This window comes from Ursus maritimus, unplaced genomic scaffold (assembly GCF_017311325.1).
Source record: "Ursus maritimus isolate PB19 unplaced genomic scaffold, ASM1731132v1 scaffold_18, whole genome shotgun sequence".
In the NCBI taxonomy this organism is placed as follows: Eukaryota; Metazoa; Chordata; class Mammalia; order Carnivora; family Ursidae; genus Ursus; species Ursus maritimus.
Genome location: NW_024424230.1, coordinates 36,649,048 through 36,672,117, shown reverse-complemented (window position 1 = coordinate 36,672,117; position 23,070 = coordinate 36,649,048). Strand labels below are relative to the sequence as shown.

Here is a 23,070-nt window from a genome sequence, read left to right as displayed (position 1 = left end):
CAGGAAGCCTGCTTGAAGATTCTCTCCCTCTGCACCTCCCCCCACTCATGCTCAGATGCTTGCTCGTGCACTCTCTCTCTCTCTCAAATAAATAAATAAATCTAAATAAATAAATAAATAAGTAAGTAAGTAAGTAAAGTAAGTTTGGGAGACGGGAGTCCATACATTGATTTTCAAGCTTAGGAGCTTGGGTTTTACTCAATAGGTAATGGAGAATGGCATGACCAGAGCTAGGACCTAACACCATTTCCTAGGAGAGATGGAAGAGGGCAGAAACTGGAAATGAGGAAGAAGGTTTACTGTAAAAATCTATGTAGAAGGCAGTAAAAGCCCAAACTAGAGCACTAGAATGTAGGGAATGCTAAAGGCATATTGAAGAGAGCTACACAAACTGTCTATTGAAGGCTGAAATGACTACCCAGAGGGGAGACAAGATACTAGATCCCTTGCTTCTGAAGCTATTAAATATATTCTGAGCAAAGTTAAACACCGGCAGTGAGAAATTAGTTATTGTTCAGATCTTTCTTTTCATTTACCTTCTCTTATTATTTTTACAATCATTGGTACAATACTTTGGAAAATAATAGGCTTAATAAATGCTTGTTCAATTGGATTTAGTTACATTTAATTTACGGTATGACAGCTATTGAGCCAACAATTACTATACCTCATTTTGAATAATGATGCTGGTCTACAAACACAATTTAAGGAAAACTGAACACTTCTTCCTAATGGGCAATAGATGTACTGCCAGGGCCTTTGAGGATTGGCGTGATATCCTATTTGATTTTATACCAAAAATATGTTGTAGACCTTTTCCTGAAGCTCTATTCCATCAGGCACCTTACCCAGGAAATTAAAGTGAAACTAAAATGTCATCTTTGTAAGCTATGATGCTTCTCTCCGAGGATCCTTAGCACAGAGAACAGTCTTGGTGATAAAGGTATATACTGTGGGAGCAAGGGAGTGTTGACTTTGGAAGAGTAAAATAATTTGGTGAGCTACTCAGATGTTGTTTTGATTCCTATTTTGAAAGATATAGCTCATGGCTCATGAATGGAAATGAATACAAAAATCGCATTTTATTAACATTTTCTTTCCCAACTCAGTGTTTGGTCAATGTGGCTAGGATCGTCAGTGTAATCACATCAAATTGACCCTGGCCAAGCATACCACTTCACTGAATTTCTCTTCCCTAAGAGCTTTTTAAAAATTGTTTTGTCATGATCGAAGTCCTGAGTGAGGGCAAAGACATATATTATTTATTTGAGAAAATCTTAACAACTGGCCAATTTGCACATGGCTTTCTTGATCACAATCCTTGTTCCCAGAATTCTTGTGATACCCTTTAAATAAATTCCTCTAGCTCAGATGCGCATCAGTTTCCTGTTCTTCCTGCCCCTCCACTCTTTAAGTCGTGCTCCATAGCTATGGTTCTCAAACATGCTTGCTTTTCAAGGAGCAGCGGAAACCGGGGATGCCCTGGCCAAACTCCAGACCTGTGGAATCAGAGGCCACAGTTTGAGACCCGCTCACTGCTCCAAAGAGCACTTCTGATTTTCACCACTGGACTGGTTGCCTATAGACAGGGATGGAATTAACACACGCGGTATTTTGAAAATGAAGCTTAGTATGAAACTTGATGGGATGCAAATTCTCCATCTCTCCATTTGCTTACTGAAAAATTAGGGAATTGTCAAATAATGGACAATAGGAAAGGTTACAAAGTTGCAGACCCTGCTTTCCAGTACATCCAGCAAGCAAACTCTGCTAGCCCCATCTAGTCAATAGAAGACCTGGTTGCCCCTTCTTCATTCATGGCTCTCTGAAGTCACTAGATCATCTTCTTCCCAGACTATCCTCCCCCACTCATCTTTATGTATTGAAATCCTGCTGTGATTCAGGGACCAACTTGAGCCCTACCTCCTCCTCCTTTGAACCTTCCCAATGTTTCCAGCCTACAATAGCATCCCTGTATTTTCAGCTTCAGTAGTTTTGGGGGTTTTTTCAATCTGCCCAATGGTTGTGGGCTTTTGATGACAGTGTGCTCATCCTGATCTTTAGCTAGGCCATCTGAACTCGTCTTTCCCCATGGGAATTACAGTCTCTTTCCTGGCCAGGCTCTTGTCTTTTGTCTAGTCCCCTCTAACATCAAGCATCATGTATTGTAGAATCTTTAAAGTTATTGGTTGGATTTCATTTCTTTTGAAAATATGATGGAATCTCATTTCCTGCTTCCTTTCCCAGTTCTATACGTACATGGCAGTCTTCTTCTGCAGGTTAATGCTTGTACGTGCAACACATGTACGGTAAGTTAGTGACATGTTGAAACACTCCTTTCTTCTCATGAGCTGAGGTTCTCTGAATTTTGAGATAAGCGTTTGATCTGAACGTGAGCTAAAATGCTCCTTGCTGTGATGCAGTCTTCGATGGACTTACAACATCAGCACACCTGTTAAGAGGAACACAAACCTGATATTGTCAAAGAAAGCTTGTACTAAGGGACAAACATCTTTATCACTGACAGAGTGGAGCAAAGAATTGAAAGAATTGGGAGGTTATAGTTTTATCTGAATATGACAGTAAATTTTAATGCCTGTTTTCTCTAAAAAATAAGAACATGCCTAAAATGTATATAGCGCTTTAGAATTTTCCATGTAATTTTTGTTGTTCCCCACCTGTAAGAGAAGAAAGTTGGATATTATTGTTCCTATTGTACAAACGAAGAAACCCCTGAATCCAAGTCCATGGTCTCTGAGCCCATTTTTCTCTGTGAGAGAAACTAGACTGTTGTTGCATAGTCTGCACATTTGTTCACTAGATCCCACTGTTCTCCACCAGCTGTGAGTCTGTTCAGGGACAGCCTGTCTTGTTCACACTAGTTCTAGAACCCAGAAGAGTGCTACAACGTAATAAGGGCTGAATAAGTACTTCTTTTATGAATAAAATGAAGTTGTTAGCCTCTGGAATGGAAGGCTAAGAAAGGCTAGTTAGCAGGTTGGCAAGGTGATGAGCTGGAAGAGGAACCCGGAGTGGTTCCTGAAGCTCACAAGGAGTGGTTCTTCCCCCCACCCCCTCACAACCTACCCGCATGGCAGTCTGACCCACTTAGGAAGCTCCTTGAAAGCATTCTTACTTAAAGTCTACTTGGTATTTAGAATAAAACTGAATAAAACTTTGTATTTGAGAGCTGGCATAGGAAAAAGACAACGCTTCTATGTGTGCTCATCTTTTAGTGCTAAGGGCATCAGAACTTTATTGGAAAACTGAAAGAATGAATCTCTGTTAATAACTTTCCTATAAGCCTACAAACATATTTTAATAATCCACTGTGCGAAGGAACACAATTTGGCACATCAAACCTGCAGTATAAATGAATCAGAAATACCACCTGCACTTGGTTCTCATGCTCTACAGGGTGGTCACAATGGGAAATTCATGCTGGGAATTTTCCTGAAAGTCAGAGAACTTAGATCTAGGGAGGGAAGATCTGGACGAGTTTTCCAGAGAAACATTCTATCTCCTTTGCAGTGGGATTGGATGAGTAAATCAACATGGAAATTCTCCCTAGTATTACCTGCATGTATCAGAGATTGGAAAACTAGTCCTAACAAAGCCTCAGACAACAGTCACCATCACTTTAAGCCTGGGTGGCCAGAGTGGCTGGGGGTTCATGCACACACATACATGCCCCATCTACACGCTAGAGGATATATATATATATTCCCAGTGACATGTCAACAGATTATGTTCAATTCCCAACCCAAATGCAAATTACTTTTCTCCCAGTCGAGAAAGCACATCAGGATGCAATGAGTGACCTTCTTATCGAGTTAAATCACAACCCTTCTAAAACAATGGGTATATACATAAGTATATAAATCATTCTTAAACTGTGTAACTTAATTGAGAGTTACCAGCTTCTAGTAAGATGCCTCAACCTATTAGAACATAGCAGCTGTCGAGGAGCACCTGCGTGGCTCAGTCAATGAAGCATCTGCCTTCGGCTCAGGTCATGATCCCGGGGTCCTGGGATCCTGGGATGAAGGATCCAAGGATCCAGCCTCATGGCAGTCTCCCTGCTCAGCACGCGCTCTCAAATAAATAAATGAAATCTTAAAAAAAAAAAAAAAAAAAGAACATAGCCGACGGACTTGATGCCAAAGGAGAGAGAACTACTGACTTCCAGCTGTTCGTCATACTTAAACTACTGGGAATGTTGTTAAAATGCGGATTCTGCTTCTCCAGATCTGGGTTGGAGCCTATGAGTCTGCGTTTCTAACAAGCCTAGTGCCTCGCGACCCTGAGTACTGCCCAAGAGCAGGTGCCCCAGGGAGCTATTTTACAACCTGCAGGGGTGTCCAGCGTGCAGCCACGGCTGAGAACCACCACTCCGACATGACCAGAGTTAAGTCACTATGATTGTTTATTGACCCTCCCCAGCTGCAAGGCCTTTGAAAGCCTTCTAACGTTTTCTAAATCAGTGATTGTCAGAATCACCTGGAGAGCTTTGTGAAAAGCCTTTCGCACCTTCCTAAATTTTGGAATTGGTAAGTGGTAGAAAATGGGCTTAGGAATTTTGAGATCTCCAAGTGCTTTACTTTTTTTTTAAATTTTTTCCCCAAGTGCTTAAAAAAAAAAAAAAAAGACATTGTGCTTAGATTCACGGACCTGAACCCAACCTGTATGGTGACGTGGTCCAGGGAAGGCTGGCCTGGGCTAAATGATGAAATAGACTAACTCCTGCGGTTGTCTTTTGATATTCCTATCCTTTCTGTACCCTTCTGTACTTACCCTATTTATATGCTTCTCCTACTTCTAATAAAGTTTATGACATCGGTCATTTCTATCTAGGTATAAATGAGTCTGGTATTTTTGTACTTTTCCCAGAGATATTTGAATATAAGTCATCTCTGTACCCTAAAGAGTTCATTTCCTATGAAAATAGCATAACATCAGCAAACAGATAAGAAGCATCACTTGAGAACAGCAAACTCTTCTCTACCCTCATGCAAACACTTCCCCCCACACCCATGCCTCGGACTTAGCCCTTTCCCACCTGAGATTGCCTGCATTGAAGACAAACTACTGAAGCCTTGTCTGTTTTCATTTATTTATGAATACAAACTGTTAGGTATTAATAACGTCCAAAATTTACACTAATGTTGTTTTTAAGATTCTATGAAGTACTCAATACTACCTTTAAGAATACATGTTTATGTTTGATATAGCTAATGTTAACCAAATGATTTTATTGTACAAACCATTGCTTTATCTAGTATATTAGTATAAAATGTATGCAGTAACGTAGATGAGGAAACCCCACTTCCTATGCCTGCACCTAATAGCAGATGCCCTATGATGGACAGTGAAAGCTTGATGGCTATTTAGTCAAGTGTGCACATTGCCATCTAGTGGTGTACAGTTATCACTGCACAACCTAAATGTCTTCATTTTCTAAAATGATTTGATGGCTCAAGAGTAAACAACATGTTTATACAACTGTCAGACTTTTAAAACAGACTTCTTAATAGCTTCCTTATGACTCTCAACTTAGCACATTTCTTAGTGTTCCTATTTTATTAAGCAAAAGGCTTGTGATACCCTTTCAATAATAATTAATACATATTAAATGCTTCTTATGCACTAAGCCTCGTGTGAAGTGCTTTGTGTGGATTATCTCATTGATCCCCACAATAACCCTGCAGTGGAGCAACTGGTTTTTTGTTTCTTTTGTGGAGCAACTGTTACTGTCCCCATTTTACAGATGTGGAAACTGAAACTTAAGAACGTTAAGTGACTTGCTCAAGGTCAGTAGGAGAAGTTGGTCGAACGTACTGTCCAGGAACCTGCGTTACTCTGCACTGTGATCTGCACCTCCCAAAGCAGTTACCAATGAAATAAAATTTCCAAGAAGTCTCTGTGAAAGAGGGCCTTCCTCACCAGGTCTCTAATTATCAAATACGGCGAAATCGATTCGAACTCCACTAACTCAGAATTTATGAGTTAGACTGAATAGTATCTGCTTTTGTGCCTGAGATGTAGTTTAAGCTTCTTTTATATCGCCTATATAATAAATGCTCAAAATTATATGTTAATTAGGTTATTGAATTTGAGGGGACTGTGCTAAAACTTAGGTTTGGAGTCACCGATCTTGTGAATCAATAAGACGATAGTATGGCTGTAGATGAGAAGGTGTTTAATTATTTTAACACTAATGGCTATCATTTGTTGAGCACCTATGTGCCAAACTCTGTGGTCAGCTCTTGTCTATACTTTCTCTCTTTTCTCCTCACTACAGCTCTCTCTGGATGGTATTCGTCTCCTCATTTCTAAAAAGGAAATAATAAAATGTATAGAGGAGAAATAACTTTCCCACTCTTTTACAGTTATTAGGGGAGCCAGGAGTGAAACCTCAATCTTTGTGATTACGAAATCTGTCTTTTGCCTCTCTTGGAAGAGAAGTATGTATAATGTACATGGTTACAGTTTCTCTGTGTACTGCCTCCCCTGTGCAAAAATACCATAGTCTCCGGGGCCTCTGGGTGGCTCAGTGGGCTGGGCCTCTGATCTCAGGGTTGTGGGATCCAGCCCCACGTTGGGCTCCCTGCTCAGTGGGGAGTCTGCTAGAGATTTTCTCTGTCCCTTTCCCTCTGCTCCTCCTCTCCCCCCCTCTCTAAAATAAATGAATGAATCTTTAAAAAAAAAAGAAGAAGAAGAAGAAGAAGAAGAAGAAGAAGAAGAAGAAGAAGAAGAAGAAAAGAAAAGAAAAGAAAAGAAACCAATACCACTGTCTCTGCTGGGACCACAGCAGCAGGCTCCAGCCACTTCTGCCATGCACGCTGGTCCATGTCCATTACTCTCTTCCCTTACAGTCTGAAATGACATTTTGAAGCTGCATTTCTGAGCACATCACTCTATTTAAAACCCGTATCTTCCTACTTTCAGCATAAAGACCAAAAGGCTTGCCAGAGCTACAGTGCTCGGCCAGCCTTATCTTGTTCCTCTGGCCTCTTCACAAACCATCTCATAATCCCATTCTGTGCCTAGCACCCCGTCTGTCACGGTAGGTCATCATTCCTGATTATCCGTGTGATTGAGTGTCATGTCTCTATCCCCACCTGACTGTTAGTTCTCTGAGTCAGGACAGCCTCTGAGCGTTCTGCACCCAGACATATCCCCCAAGGGCTGGATCCAGAGAACGTATAGATCAAGCATAAAGGGAATAAATACAGGAATCCCAGTTCCCACAGAAATTAATTTAATTCCTTAAGAAATTTAAAAATAAACAAACTCATAGATCCCATTTCCTTGGGAGTAACTTGGTTGCCAAATTGAAAGACTGGCTGAATAGCATTAAGAAACAAATAATTTCCTTGTATGATAGAGAAGGTAAGAAATTTGCAATCACATAAATCTGAATTTATCCAAATCTAATAAACATTTAAGTATTTCATTTAGAAAGTGATTTGTATTTTTCTGCCCCAAATCAGAGATATACTAGAAAGTTGTATTTTGTTTTGTTTTTACATGATTCACATTGTTCATTTGTTCAAGTGTAATGCACTGTCTTAGTGTATCAGGCACTCCCACTTTTGACTTTGTGATTTTTTCCCATTTAAGGAGCACCATCCCTGCTTTGCAGATGAGGAAAGTAAATTTCCAAGTCTTTGAGGCTAAGAGGGCATGCACTTGTAGGAGGAGAACCATATTTGGATGTAGGTCTTCAGACTTCAAGTCCAGTGTTCATTTGGACTCGCAAGTCCAGAATCTCAATATACGTTAGTTTTGTTTTTTAAATATAGTGCTAGAAATGAATAAAGAGGTAGGAAACTAAAACTTGGGAGTTGGTAGCAAAGCATATATGGAGTGCACATTTCTCAGGAACTGAAACATAAGTACACATTTCACTGAGAAAGACAACAGATTTGTTTTCAAATGCAAAGGTGTCATGAAAAGCGAACCTTAAATTTGGTGAAGTTGTAGAGAAACTGGAATTCTCATACACTTTTGTTGTGGATGGAAAATAGTACAACTATGTTGGAAAACACTTGGGAAGTTTCTCAAAAATTAAACGTACACCGACCATTCAACCTAGCCACTTCATGTCCAAGTATTTACCAAGAGAAATGGAGGCATATGTCTATACAAATACATGTACAAGGTTGTTCTTAGCAACTTCATGCGTGGTCACCAAAAACTGAAACAACCCGAGTGTCCATCGACAGGTGAGTTGATAACCAAATTGTGATATATCCACACAATAGAGTACTGTTCAACAATGCAAAGGAACAAACTATTGACACATGCAACATGGATGAGTCTCAAGATAATTATACCAAGTAAAAGAATCCAGATTTAAAAAAAAAAAAAAAGAGTACATCCTGTATAATTCCAGCTATATAGAATTCCAGAAAACCTTTTGGAAAGTATATCTGTGGCTGCCTGGGATGAGGAGTGGGGTGGGTTGAAAGGAGCAGGAGGACACTTTGGCGGCTGATGGAGATGTTCACTGTCTTGATTGTGGTGATGGTTTCTGGGATGTTATAACAAGACCTCAGCAAGAACAGGGAAGAAAGGAAATGAAATTCTTGACTATCCTAATGAAAGTAACCGTGACCTAAGTTTTGTGAGCTACTCAATAATGTAAGCCAAAAAACTGTTTGTTCTTGACCAGGTTAGTTAAGTGATCTGTGACTAAGTTTGCTGCTGCCTTCTAGAGATTACTTTTCCTTTTTCCCCTGCCTCTCTTCCTGCCTTCCTTAACTTTCCCTTCTTTATTTCAAAACTTATACTATGAAAAGTATATAAACAAATGAAAATATTTTTTAATGATTTTTTATTATATTATGCTAGTCACGATACAGTACATCCCCGGTTTCCGATGTAAAGTTTGACGATTCATTAGTTGTGTGTAACACCCAGTGCACCATGCAATACGTGCCCTCCTTACTACCCATCACCAGCCTATCCCATTCCTCCACCCCCCTCCCCTCTGAGACAAATGAAAATATTTTAAATAAATGCAGGTTTGATATCTTTTCAAACACTAGAGTGTGAGTGTTGGTTTTCTCTCTCTTTCTTTTAAGGGGTCAGTATGTGCAATGGAAAAATGCTTTCAAGCCAGATAGACTTGTTAATTTTAATCCCAAGTGCTATATACTTCAAAGTTGCTAAGAGACTAGATCTTAAATGTTCTCACCACAGAAAAAGAAATGATAATTATGGGATATGACGTGTTTGCTAATGCTATGGTGGTGCACATTGCAATATAGAAATGTATCAAACCAACATGTTGTACACCTTACACTTAATACTTACACGATGTTATATGTCAATTATATCTCAATTTTTTTTAAAAAAGTCAGAGAGATGTGTATTTGAATGCAAGTTTTCCCATTGACTGGCCTTGGACCTTGGCATTTGTCCGTTAACTTCCCTGGTCTTCAGTTTCTCACGTGTAAAGATAGTAGCTGTACTGCAAGGGTCATTTTGAAGATTAGAAATAACTACTGTGGTTTTCAGGAAATACTTTTCTTGCTATTACCCATTGTACGTCAAGTCTTTGAGATCAGGCACGGTCTATGCACATTTACTGCATCAGCCCCTACAGGAGTCGAACACATACTGAAGGCTATGAGGGGCCTTGACAAAACGGGACAGATGATACATGTGAAACAATGAATTTACCTTTCCCTGCATTTTGGGCTGATGTGTTCCCTCTGCTTTCATTGTACATAGTGCACCTGGTGGACATTTGGAACGTCATAGAAGCATTACGGGAAAATGCTCTGAACAACCTGGACCCGAACATAGAACTCAGTGTGGCCCGCTTGGAGGCTGTGCTGTCCACCATTTTCTACCAGCTCAACAAACGGATGCCAACCACTCACCAAATCCAGGTGGAACAGTCCATCAGCCTCCTGCTTAACTTCCTGCTGGCAGCCTTTGATCCGTAAGCTCCCTCTGAATATCTGTTCCTCTCCACATGTTTGGTCTGTCCTTCCTCTTGTCCTCCTGGGTCTTTCTTCCAAATAATTTCCTTCAAGTAACCAACCACTTCTTTTTTCTTGATCAGATACTTATCTCAATAACGCCGCTCTGTGTTTAACGTCCATTTTAAATGCTATGGGGAAAAAAACTAGGGAGTGAAATAGTGCCGTAGAAAGTTGGGGACAATTGTATTTTCTATGCTGACCTTTATTTAACTCATCATCCCACGCTTCCTAGAAGCTGCGGTTGTCTGAAAGTGCTGCATGATGGCCTGCCTGTGGAGCGGTTTAATGAAGCGTGAAGTGGGAGGATGTTTTTAACTCTCTTCTTTGCAGATTGTCTAAGACAGTGTTTCTGAGGTGTCATAACAAGACCCTAGAGCAAACGGGGAGAAATTGAAGGGTTTCTTGACCAGCCTAGTGAAAGTAGCCATGCCTTGCATTAAATGGATCGGTCAATAACGAGCCTCATAAAACAGTGTAATGCCGTCCACAAGCAACAACTGAAACGCAGCCTCATTATCTTGTAATTTCCTCTCATAGAATCAGAGAATTTCAGAGCTGGCTGAAATATTAAAGACCGTTCTTCCAAATCTCTCATTTTACAGATGAAGGACCTGAAGCACAAAGAGACTGTCACTTGTCCAGTGTCTCTCGACGGTTTAGTGGCAGAGTAGGGATTTAGGTATTCAGCGAAGATTTCTTCTCCAAGGCACATGTGGCAGCCTTGTGAAGTGTAAAAACTCCCCCGAATTACTTTACCAGCCTAAGATTTCAAAAGGTCTTTTGCTGATAGCCTCTAGTCTAGATGCAGTATCAACATCTCCACTTTCACTACTGGTTTTGAATATTAAAAAGGAAAATTGCTAACTTGACCTTACAGGAATCGCATTTTAAGACTCTCAAAAGATTTTGCTTAGTCTCATTGTCTGGCCAATGCTTGGGAATATTTAAGCCCGGCACTGGAGATGTTCCAGCCAGGTTAATGTTATTATGCCACTCACGAAAGTCACCAGCTGTCACTTTACAATCTAGAGTGGTAACAGAATTATTCGTGCTCGGTTTGACCAGTGTAGATTACTGTCTCGGGATGTTTATATTTTGAATAATTCTTGAGTTGAAATAAACAGTTCTAAAACAAGCAGTCCGGCTTGATAGAGCCCATGCTTAGCCTGTGCAGACTTCAGAACTGATATACTGCTGTGGCCTAATCACTATGGTAACCAAGTGGCAGGCAGGTAGAGGAGGCTATGGTTCCACATGACAGGTGACAGAATGGAACCAGGCTATGGAATTGCTATAATGGCATTTCCATCCTGCCCCCTTGACAAGAGCACGGAAGCTTCCAGACTTGCTGCTAACATCTTCAGGGCACTTATTTGTTATAAGTGGAATAACGGAAAATATAAAAAGAGAAATAAAATTCTTGCCAAATCTTAGAGTATTCCTGAAGGATTCATAAGGGCTCAAAGGTAAAAAATAATTTGTATCCACTCCATAAATACAGAAACAGGGCCAGATTAACAATAAGGAAGGGGGACTTTGTGAAATATATGAGATATATAATATATACATGTCTTATATTTTATATGATATAATACACCATACCTCAATATTATTTTCTCATATTATGAGAAATATACAATAGATTTGGTTTTTCACTTCCATTTGGAAATATTGGGAAGATCATTTTGGGAAAATGGGCTGTATATGTTCTCTAAACAGCTACTGATAATTATTTCAAGGTTGATGAATGCTAAGCTTACGGACTATCCCAAGGTAAGGAGACATTGACGTGAATGTTCAAATGGAATATTTATTGGGTTCTTTTCTTCTTATGGATAAAAAGGGTCCTGGTGTATACTTCCAATAATCTCATTGTAGTAGATTTTTTTTAAAATAACCACCTAGAGAAATCTCATCTTACAGATTTACAGACACATCCATATAGAGACCCCAGTCTCCAGATACTTCTGCCTCCTCTCTCTTGGCATAGCAAATGAGTCTAGGCAGTTCTGCTGATACTCACATTTCCATCTGATGGCTTTTGAAATTCTAGACGATGCGAGATGTGAGCCATAAGGAAGCATCACTAACTGGAAAGAGAATATAACCGGAAACATTCACTTAGAAGTGAATCTAAGAAGAGAAACTTAAGAATAAAATGAATGTTCAGTTCAATTTCTTATAATAGTAAACTCCTATTTCTCCAAATGAGATCCAGTATGGAAATCTGATGTCGCTTCCTACCACCTATCCCACGACAGAACCCAAGTGTCTAACATGCACGTCTGCATGTTGGTAGACGTGAATGAGCCCTAGTACTTCAAAGATATGTTGTTACTGTTATGAAACCACCGAAACATTTGGGAGATTTTCTCTCATTTGCTGTAATTTAAATGAACATATAAAAACCAGGGGGGGAAATCTAGAATAAAAATTAAAACATGAATTCTAAAGAGGTCATCTATATATTTTTTTAAAAAGGAAAGACAGTATAGCGATTTAAATTCATGGAGAATGAGAGTAAGAACTTGCATTCAGAGAAACGTGGTCATTATTTTAGTAGTGCCTTAAAATTCACCAGACCCAGCGACGTGGAGTCCACCATGACAATGGTAACCTGAAACGAGGTTCAAAGCCCACTTGGCTGTGGCCCTGAGAGCCAGACTCGCCTTCTCACAACACAGGTCCCCCAAAATAGCACTCCTTCCTTCTCTCCCCAAAGAAACACCCGGGTCTGGGTTCTCACATGGGCGTGCTTACTGCAGACCACAGTCGGTTTCCTGGGTGCAAGGTGTCTCCAACAACTTGGTCTCTTAGGAAGTAGAGAGTGCATAGCTACATACACAGGATGATTTCTAGAACATTAGGAGCTAACATTGGTGCCCAGTGGGTCTACCTATGCTTGCCATTCTGTCTCTGAATAGTCAGGCTCTTGAGTCTAGAAGATTTTAGGTCTTCCTGACTTTCCTTCTAAAAATGGCTGTATCTATCAGGAGTCAACCAGTCATCGATTACCAACTGACTGCTAAGCAGATCTTTCCACCCCAGACACTGTCTTCTCCAGGGTCCTAGGAAAATAGATGGGTGCACCCGGGGAAAATGGGAAAGGAGGTCTCAGAATCAGGAGCAGGGACTGAGAGGGAGGAAGGATGTTAGGAAACAGCCTGAGCCAGTCTCTGCATCTCGTCTCTTTCTTCTGCACACCCCAAGAGTGAGGTTACTGCCTTTCCTTATTTGCTGACAGCCTGGCGGCAGCTTTTTTTCTCACCATTATTATTTTCAAGAAAATTGAGAGTCACGAAAGAAAAACAACATGGGAGCAAGTTACAAGATGATAATTTTTTTTTTCAACAGCTTTCTGGAGGGATAATTGTAACCTTGAAAATAATTCTTAAAGTCTATAATGGCCTTTTGGAGAGTGGGGGGTCACAAACTGATCCACTGGGAAGCCCTTCCCCTCTCACGGCTGGGCTGACTCCCCCTGCCCCAGGCCCCACTATTCCTTACACATGGTTCTGCTCTTCCCTTCCCGTGCATGTCTTACCATGTGTATGACTGCCTCCCGCAAGCTACCGCATAGCGGGGCCGTGTCTCACTCTTGATATGCACAGCACCTGAGACAAGATCCAGCTCAGAAGGAGTCTGTGAATGAATGAATGAATGAATGAATGAATGAATGAATGAATAAAGATCAATGATTGGCTTTTCACACTGATTTCTTTTCATTCTTTTTCTGAAATCAAGTCCTCCTTAATCTCTAGTATCTTACCAATACGAGTGAGTCCAAGTTTGGTCTGACACCTAAGTTTATACCCTCCATTTTTACTTCTGCTCCACAAGAGAAGAAAATCAGATGTCTATGGCTACTAATGTAGGGGTATCCTATTTTCACAAAAAACTTCAACGTAAGTCTCTTACTCTCTTCTTACTTCCCTGGGAAACACGAACTTTAGTCTGTTGACTTAATCTCATTTCAGTTCACTAGAATCTTCCTTCTTAGGGAAGTTCCTCCTAAGGTAGATGATGTGACAGTGGCCTTGTTTTTAGCAAATATTATTTTCACATATATTCAGTCATACGAATATCACAGTAGGACAATGATAAATATTAAAAGGAACAGTGATGTTCCTATTTTCAGATGTCAAGCTGTATTCTTAATGCCACTTCTCCGATGATAGTAATAATATCCTAATTGTAGTAACAGCTAATACGTTGTCAGCATTTCCTGTGTGCCAGCAACCTTCCCGGTTTAGCACAATGTGATTACGAGGAGGTGAAACAATGTGCAGGTCATACAGTCTCACCCTAGATGAGGTGAGTGGGGAACAAAATCCTTTGTTTCAGGCATTAGGGTAAGTTCAGGTCTATTCAGGCTTTCTGTTTCATTTCTTTTTTTTTCTAATGAGACTTAATGTATGTTATTTCCCCCAGACCTACCCTGCTTTTTCAGGATATTTTTATTAGGCTCACATTCCTCACCTTTCCACTTTGTGGTGGACAGAGGGTATGCGGAGGAAATATTTGGACTTAACTCGTATTACATTGTAGATTTAGAGTCAGTTTCATGACAGCCATCCAGAACTCCAAATCTATCGTATAATAGTCTTTCACAGAGAATACAACACCCTGGTATTTTCCTCTCTGCTTGGCATACTGCACCTCGCTGAACCATTTGAACATCCATTCCCACTGCTGAGCCCCCCCCCCCATCTCCGGCACTGTGAGAGGTACCACAGCGCTATTTCAGACAGGTGGATATAAAATATTCTGGAACTCTGCCAAAACCCTTCTGCCTTTTGAGTTTTAAAAATGAGTTTGATGTTTAATGCAGGATGTATTACAAAGTACATGGCCCTTTCTCGGCGTGCCAATGAAATGTATAGTTCACATTTGAGGCTGTGAGGATGTGGGAGAGCAAAAGAAGAAGAGAAGAGGTCTACAAAACCAAATGTTCTCCTCTTTTCTTTTTACTATCTATATGGCTAAAACTAGATATTTAACATAGTGTTTGCCTGGTGATTTCCTTTTTCTTACCACATCTTAAATTCAAGATTTCCATGGAACATTCTCCTCTAATCGCTAATATTTTGTTCTAGTAGAAAAGACTTTGTTCCAAGATTCCTACATGTTGCTAAAATAGGATCTCTTTTCAAAGAAGTTTCACAATTGTAGATAAAATGAACAGCCTTAATGTCACCCCCCTTTACGTCAGACTTAGACTTTGCGTGGGGGGCAAACGGAATTTCATAGGGGTAAAATTCTGGCCCCGTCCATTCTGGAGAAACTCCTGGCAAACTCGCATGGCCAGGTGTTATGAGGAATTCTTTCCCCAAATGTATGACTGACATGATGGGGAGCCCAAAGAGATGCCAAAGCCCACTAAGGGATTTCTATCTGTTCACGTGTTAACTTCACTAACCCAAAAAACAAGAGTAATTATGTATGTGATCACTTCAAAATTCAAGGTATTATACGAGTATACAATCTAAGATTAAGGACCATAAGGTCAATTTTTGTAATTTCACCCAAACCCTTCACATTTCTCATATAAAACTTAAGTGGTAAATCAAAATTTCTTTTCACATGTGCATTCATTAATTTAACTAACATGTATTAAGAGCTTGCTTTGCGCTAAGTGCCACGCACAATAGGCTGGAGGTGAAAGATAAGGAAGATGAGAGCCCCACCATTTTAAAAATGTGTATTAAAATTAACTGATTTTGACTGTTTTTCTCTAATAGACCATGAGCAAATTAGGGGTAGGAACCATACCTTATTCACCTTTACATCCCCAACCTACAAGGCATTGTCGATAAATATCTGTTGAGTTACATGAGTGATCCATAGGAACAAAATTATTCCCGGATAAAGACATGAGTTATGATAGAGGCGTGTTGTGAAAGCCAGAGGAGGAAACAATTTTCTCAGTTAATTAAGCCACCAAAATGTGTGAGAAAGAGCAATTTGAGTTCTGTGCTCATCAAAATGCTTACCAAATGTTTTTGTGAAATGTGTTGGTAAAAGAAGAGCTTCTGGTTTGAGGACTCTTAAATAGAAAAATAATGCCTCCAGCCTGTTCCAAAAGGAATCAGTCAGAATTCAAATCTCATTTTCAAGGACTTAAAATTTATCATGGGATTCTATAATTTCAAACAGGAAACTCGCTTGGCAACTTGGAGAAACTTTACATTCTGTTCCAAATTCAGCCTAGCCTCCCAGACCTATCAATATCTATTTGCTGTTTTCCCTTCTTGTCAAAAGCAGATTTTCCCTCCCAGACAACTTTTCCCTGAAACTAATACCTTCTTAGTTCAGAGAAATCAGTTTGTCTCTTTGCGACGTCATGGAAAAAGCCCAGTGTAATGCAGTTCACTCACTTTTTATTTTGATGAGTCAAACTTTAAAGTAATTTATGTTTTTAAGACAGACACTCTACAAATTTCTGCATATATTTTAACCAAAGGGGAAGGGCTTTCTGATTTCCATTTTTAATGAGTCACCTCTTAGGAAAATTTGAAAATTTTCAGAGTGAGAAAACAAAGTATAAGGGAAATAAAAGATTTAAGGAAACATTGACTTATAAAGCAATTTCAGTTTGTACTTTTGCTAATTTTTTGATTGTCTTAAATACCCTTTAAGGTATTAATTACATACTGGTATAGCAATTTAATTGGGTGGTTTTTGACCTCAAGCTGGAACAAGAAAATGAAGTTTGCATTGCCAAGAACTTCAGGGTAACTGGCCTAAAAAATAGAATATATTCCATTATGGCAAAAACCAAATCATGGAAAAAAAGAGAGAAGCAATGGATTATGCATTGTGTTCTTGTTCTACGTCGAAAGGAAAAATATTAAAATAAACACAATTTTTACTTTAAAAATAAAATTTTTTAAGAAAAAAATGATAGGCTAATAGTAAATTTCATTTTAAAGCTCTTTGTGCCTCTTTGTACCTTTTACATTTTAAAGCTCTTTTTACCTACTGAAGAATCAACTGCACTAGCAACTTTTATTCACAAAGAACAGCTCCTGTGGTCATGTCCTTGATTCTAAGGCCCCGCCCACTCAGGAAGCGGATGGTCCTGCCGGATGCTCGGATACTCGGTCTACGGCGCGGTATTCTCAAGCACCCCTGCCTCTGCTCAGTCTTCCTTTAGTGGTGCTCAGAACTGCCCGTGAACTTGGAGTGTGCTGCCCTAGCGTTTCATAAGAAGACAAGAGCGTAGACTTCCTCTAGCGCTCTTCCTGCTGTTGCGGTTCCAAGGCTGTTTGGCCTGCAGCATTAGGGACAATCTATGTTTTTCATCCTCAGCACGCTCTGGCCGGTCTGCTTCCGGAGTTGTGGCCAACGGCCAACATTCCATATGTGCAGTTTGACTGCCTTACTCCTAGAGGCATTGAGTGTGCAGACTCATTGGAACAATATGTCGCTTTCCTGCTCGTTTGCACAAGACTCCTGGGAGCTTCCTGTTATCCATCCTCATGAGCTTGACTTTCCACTTCCTAAATACTTAAGGGATTTCCCAAACTGTTCATGAATCAAACGGCCCTGGTCAGGGATGATTCCCAATGAGCACAACTCTTGTACTTCTCCCCTTGCGATGTCCCAACAGTCTCCCGACTCCTTGCTTCCTTTGTTAATGCCACTCCTTTTTTTTTTTTTACCAAAACAAAGGGGGCGGAGGACCTGAACCCAAGATGACCTTAAGTAATGGCCTTTGGTGTGGAATCTAGTCCAAGGCCCTTAGAAAATCTTTCTCCCCACCCCCCACTTTTCTTCATCCTGTTATATCTACTGAAAATGTTCTTTAAAAAAATCCATGTGTATTTAAGTCCTCGGTGTCCCCCTTTTCCGTTGTGGAGTCATTCATCTCCAATTCCTTCAAGGTTTATCCACTATCAGGGCTGAGCAAGGTCTAAACTCACCCAGTAGTGGTGTGCTTCCCGAGATCTACATTCCTGCATACCCCCTGAATCCTTCTTAGTGACAAGGGTCACCTTTGCAATCTGGCACACTGGCTTGCATAACAATACATTCCAGTGGCCTAATTTCACCCTTGAGTTCCTGCAAAACTCTCATTGAGCTGCCCTCCACTTGGTGATTTATCTAGATTTATTGTGTCAATTTGGCAGAATAGCTCTGATACAACCTCTCCTGGATGTAATAGCATTAATCTTGCATTTCCAAGAATACAGAACTGGTGATCTCCCTATGATCTTCTTCATTAAAAGCTAAGGTTTAAGAATTCATCCATGAGCTATCATCATTTCATCCTGTGGAGAACTCCCTGTGCCAACATTATCTGTGGTCTATCCTCTTTTGTGAGTTAAATTGTTCTCTCTGATTCCTTGAAAGAAACTTGTATGGCTCTTAAAGTCTCACGTGTAATGCTCCTCAATTTCTCTGTGTTTTGAAGACTATTTTATCACTTTATTGCTCCTATTCTTCCACATGTGGTAGATTTCCCTGTTCTCATAATTTGAACTATGTTTCAGCTTAGAAAAGGGAACTAATTATTTCCTAAAGTAAAATTTTTAATATTTCTGGGTATCCATGCAGTTGGGAATAGAGTGCACATGGAATAATTTTGAATGAGGTTTTTTACAAAATCATTGCATTTTTCTTATAGCTACCTGCTCTAAAATTAGCAAACAACTAAATGAGTGGTCATTCAAAATTCTAGGGGCACCTGCTATAATGATTAGTAGTCATCAGTTAACATAAGAAGTATATCATTCACTGACTCTGGGGGAGACGAAGTGCAAGGCACTAGGAATTCAACTAATTTAGAAGATATGGTCTCTGTCCCCACGGATCGCACAGTGTGTGGGGTCATGTTACATGCAGACATCTAAATAAACAAATCAAGGTCACTCAGTGTGATAGGTGCCAAACAGTAGGTGAAAGTGGAGGGAGAGCATTTTCCTGCACACTTCAGAGCCCAGTGAGCGATGATATTGAGCTGAGTCTTGATGAATAGGTGGGAGAGTCCTGGACAAAAGGTGATTGGAAGGGCAGGGGCATTAAACATGAGACTGGGGAGTGCAGTTCAACAGAAATGCTAGCAGGTGAGACTGGAGAGCACAGGTGAAGTTGTAACCATATCCTGTAGGCAAACAGAAGCAATTGGAGATTTCAATAATGAAATAATATAGTCGGATCTGTGATGTGAGTGTGCAAGCAGAGAGATCATTGAAGAAGTTATTATAGTGTTCACGCAAGAGCTGGTGCAATCGCAGTTAGAATGGAAAGCAGAGAATGGGTTTAATATATAAGTAGGAGGTGTATTTGAGTTCCTCAGACATTTATTCAGGTAGTGGGGAATTAAGGAAAAGAACAAAGTGAAGGGTAACCCCTTCCCTGGGGATTCATTTTGGGTAACTAGGTACATGGTAAGTCAGAAGAGGAACTGACAATCAGAAGCAGGTTAGTAGTGGGTTGGTCTGAGTGTGATGGAAGGGCTTTGTAAAGATCATGAATTCTTCTTTGAACACAGTTGGTTTGACATGACGTTTCCAAAGAAAGATTTCTAATAAATAATTTTACAGGTCTGGTGGTTAGGCCTAGAAATATAAATGCGAAAGCCTCTAGCATAGGGCTTAGTCACTTTTGCATTCTGGCTGGCTGTATTTGAGGTCCTATGCTAAGTATGACATCAACAAGGATGAATAACAAATGATCTGTCTCTGGAGTCTAGTAATGAACAAAGACACATTACTTATTATATCTTATTCTTCTAATATGTCATATATATATGGACCTTATTCATATAAATGATTTATTCTATATACTAAACCCTTGTCAATACTGACTTTTCTTGCCTTTCAGCCACATTATTAAATAACTCCTTTGATCTTTCTTAAGAGTAGCAACTATCAAAGAAATGAATTACTACTGGGATATACTTACGGATTCCAAGGATACAAGAATAAACAGTTTATCCCAGCTGGAAAATCATTTAGCTGAAATATTATACTTCTTACAGTGTGCCCTTTATATCACATTTTGTGAAGGACAAGTTAGTTACACTTCCTGAATCAATGAAGATTGGGCAGATATGGTGTCGCTTTGCCCCTTTAAAATATCAACTCTCTTTGGAAAGTAAATGTATCATATACACACAGTCAGCTTGTGGGTAGGAAATGATGGGTGAAAAAAAGTGTGATGGAAAAGTCCCCAGAGTTAGTCTAACAAAATTCAGGAATTCTCCGACCAAAAAAAAAAATTTTTTTCTGAAACCTTGTTTAAATAATTTATAGAGACTGTAGAATCATCATGCATTAAATTATTTTATGAAACGCACAGTGAAAATCATGTTCTGTAATTGTAATCCATGGCTAAATAGTACATATCCCTCCAGCTGCCAGTTCATGCTTGGATCAAGTGACATATACAAAGAATAACTTGAAGAGTCTGCTGTCTCTTGAAAAAAGGAAACATTGAATAGACAGCTTTTCAGAAATTTGTGTTGAATCGTATTCATGGTCTTTTCTAAAATGGCTATGTTCACATAATGTATGCAGCTACAGTATCCTATGATTTCTACCAAACAGAAAATGTCAGATCTCATTACTGGAAGCTCTCTAAATGACATCTTTTTTCTCTCTCTCTCTTATCATTAAACAGGGAAGGCCATGGTAAAATTTCAGTATTTGCTGTCAAAATGGCTTTAGCCACGTTGTGTGGAGGGAAGATCATGGACAAATTAAGATGTAAGTTATTCTGGGTGTCTCTCTTTGCTTATGCCTCCCGTGTACCACATTTGCCGTTCCCCATTTCTGCCTGTCCTGCTGCCATTTTGACTTTCCTCATTCTCTGAGCGTTGTTTGAAATAGAATCTTCATGGGTGTTTGGATTTTATCACAGAAAGATTTTCATATTAGATAAATGTTAATGATATGAATGTTTTCCTTCCACTTATGGATTATTATTAGCTATAACCTGTTGAGTAACACCAACTAGACTTCTTGTAACATTAAAGTAAGATATATATCCTTTCAAGTTCACTGTACTATACCACCTTACAGGCGTAAGTCCATCTTCATAGGGACATGAACGCCATGTTGGACAACCTGCCTTTTTTAGGTAATCTAAAGCCAAAGCTCCTGGCACCTTTCCTCATTCTTCTAAGCCAGTGCTATTCAAATCACTGGGAATGCTAAAGGTTCCAAAATAAACATTGCCAGGGTATAGGCATAAGAACTGCATAGAAACACCTCAGACTGAGAATTAACTGAATTCTAATAAAAGCATGACAGCTAAGGTGCATTGAGTGATTGTGGGCCCTTTTAGGTACGTTTTGTCACCAAATGTGGTAGTTGTTTAACCAAGAAAACACAATCGTTTTGTTTTAGTAAGGAAGCTGAGACTCAGAGAGGTAGAATAAGGTAAATCGTGTAGCTAAGATGGTACCAGGATTTGAACCTGACTTTTTTTCTCTACACCAGTGGTTCTGAAATTTGAGGATATATAGAATCATCTAGAGGGCTTTTTATTTATTTATTTATTTATTTATTTATTTATTTATTTATTTTAGATTTTATTTATTTATTCGACAGAGATAGAGACAGCCAGCGAGAGAGGGAACACAAGCAGGGGGAGTGGGAGAGGAAGAAGCAGGCTCATAGCAGAGGAGCCTGATGTGGGGCTCGATCCCATAACGCCGGGATCACGCCCTGAGCCGAAGGCAGACGCTTAACCGCTGTGCCACCCAGGCGCCCCTAGAGGGCTTTTGAAACCATAGATTTCTGGGTCCCACTCCCAGAGTTTTTGTTTCAGAAGACCTCGGGTAGGGATTGGGGGGCAAGAATTTTCATTTCCAACTATTTCTAAATGATGTCTATGCTGCTGTTTAAAAGAAAGATTCCCACTTACCCCTTTCCCTTACCTTAAATATGATGAGTTTGGGTTATGATGCTGTGTGGGAAAGAGCACTGTCATGAGAGTCAGGAGCCCCAGCTTGTAAGCCCCACTATGTGATTAATTTGCTGAGTTATTCTGTGGCAGTTACTCTACTTCCTTAGTCCTCGGCTTCCATCTCTATCCCAAATTTGGGGATTTTGTTCGATACCCGGAGGGTCCCTCCCAGCTCTACTCATCTGTGACTCTCAGCCTCCAGGCACTGTTCTCACCTGCCGCCTGACAGCTTCAGAGTGTGATCTCTTTCTTCTTAATGCACAAAGAGGGGGGAAACGAAGGAAGAAACAGAAAAAAAAACAAAAACCCTTTGTTCCTCTGGAATTTCCCCAGACATACTCCAAGACAGAGTTATGTCTTTGGACCAGTAGATAAGGGGAAGGCACACGGAAGCCCCACAAGCACCCATCTCCCCTTGCTTCAGGATCCTTTCCCCTACAGGGAGCCAAACGCATTTTGGATTCAGAGAAGCCCAAGCAGGCTTTACAAGGGAGAGATAAGTTTCTCTTTAGCTAGCCGGAAAGCTATTTTAAAAAATTAAAATCTATCTGCCCCAGTACTTGAGTGAGGATAATAGCTAAATTGGAAGGTGGTGTGAGCAATGTCCTTTTTAAAAACATAGCTTCAGAATAACCCATGAGGCATTTCCCCTAGGACTGGGAGGAGAAAGTTGAGCAAAACCAACCAGGGCCGAGGAAGAAACTCTGCGGGGCCTTCTCTGCTGACCTCATGTCACAGTTGGCCACTTATGCTGAGGACATTAGATAACATGGTTTGTTTGTTTTTGTTTGTTTGTTTGTTTGTTTGTTTTAAGTCTTGAGAAACATTTCCAAATATTTACTCAGTGTTGTATTAATAGGGACATGAATAAAAGGATTCCATATTAAAATAAGTTTCAGGAAAACTGAGAGAACCAGTTTTCTGACCTTCCTTGGGGTCTTTGGTACCTTTCATGAACCAAGCTAATTCTGTGCCACCGAGGACCACAGTGCTTTCCATCTTTCCATTCAGGCTTCATTGGTGTCAGATTTTATCCCTCTGCTGGGGGAGAAGGGGTCCAGCAATCTCAGGAGTCCATCTCACTCCAGAGGCCCCCAGCCTGTAAGTGTCATTGCCCAGGAATACACTAGTCACTGGTAATAAGATAGGAGTGCCC

At 40.1% G+C, this 23,070-nt stretch overlaps 1 protein-coding gene across 1 annotated transcript in view; it reads left to right on the top strand.

The window, feature by feature from the left end:
• Positions 1–23,070, top strand: part of DTNA (dystrobrevin alpha) — a 181,388-nt gene that overhangs the window by 81,924 nt on the left and 76,394 nt on the right. Inside the window, exons 4-5 of the mRNA XM_040632377.1 lie at positions 9,742–9,955; positions 20,625–20,710. Of these exons, the coding sequence (XP_040488311.1) occupies positions 9,742–9,955; positions 20,625–20,710 (300 nt within the window). The remainder of the gene's footprint in view (positions 1–9,741; positions 9,956–20,624; positions 20,711–23,070) is intronic.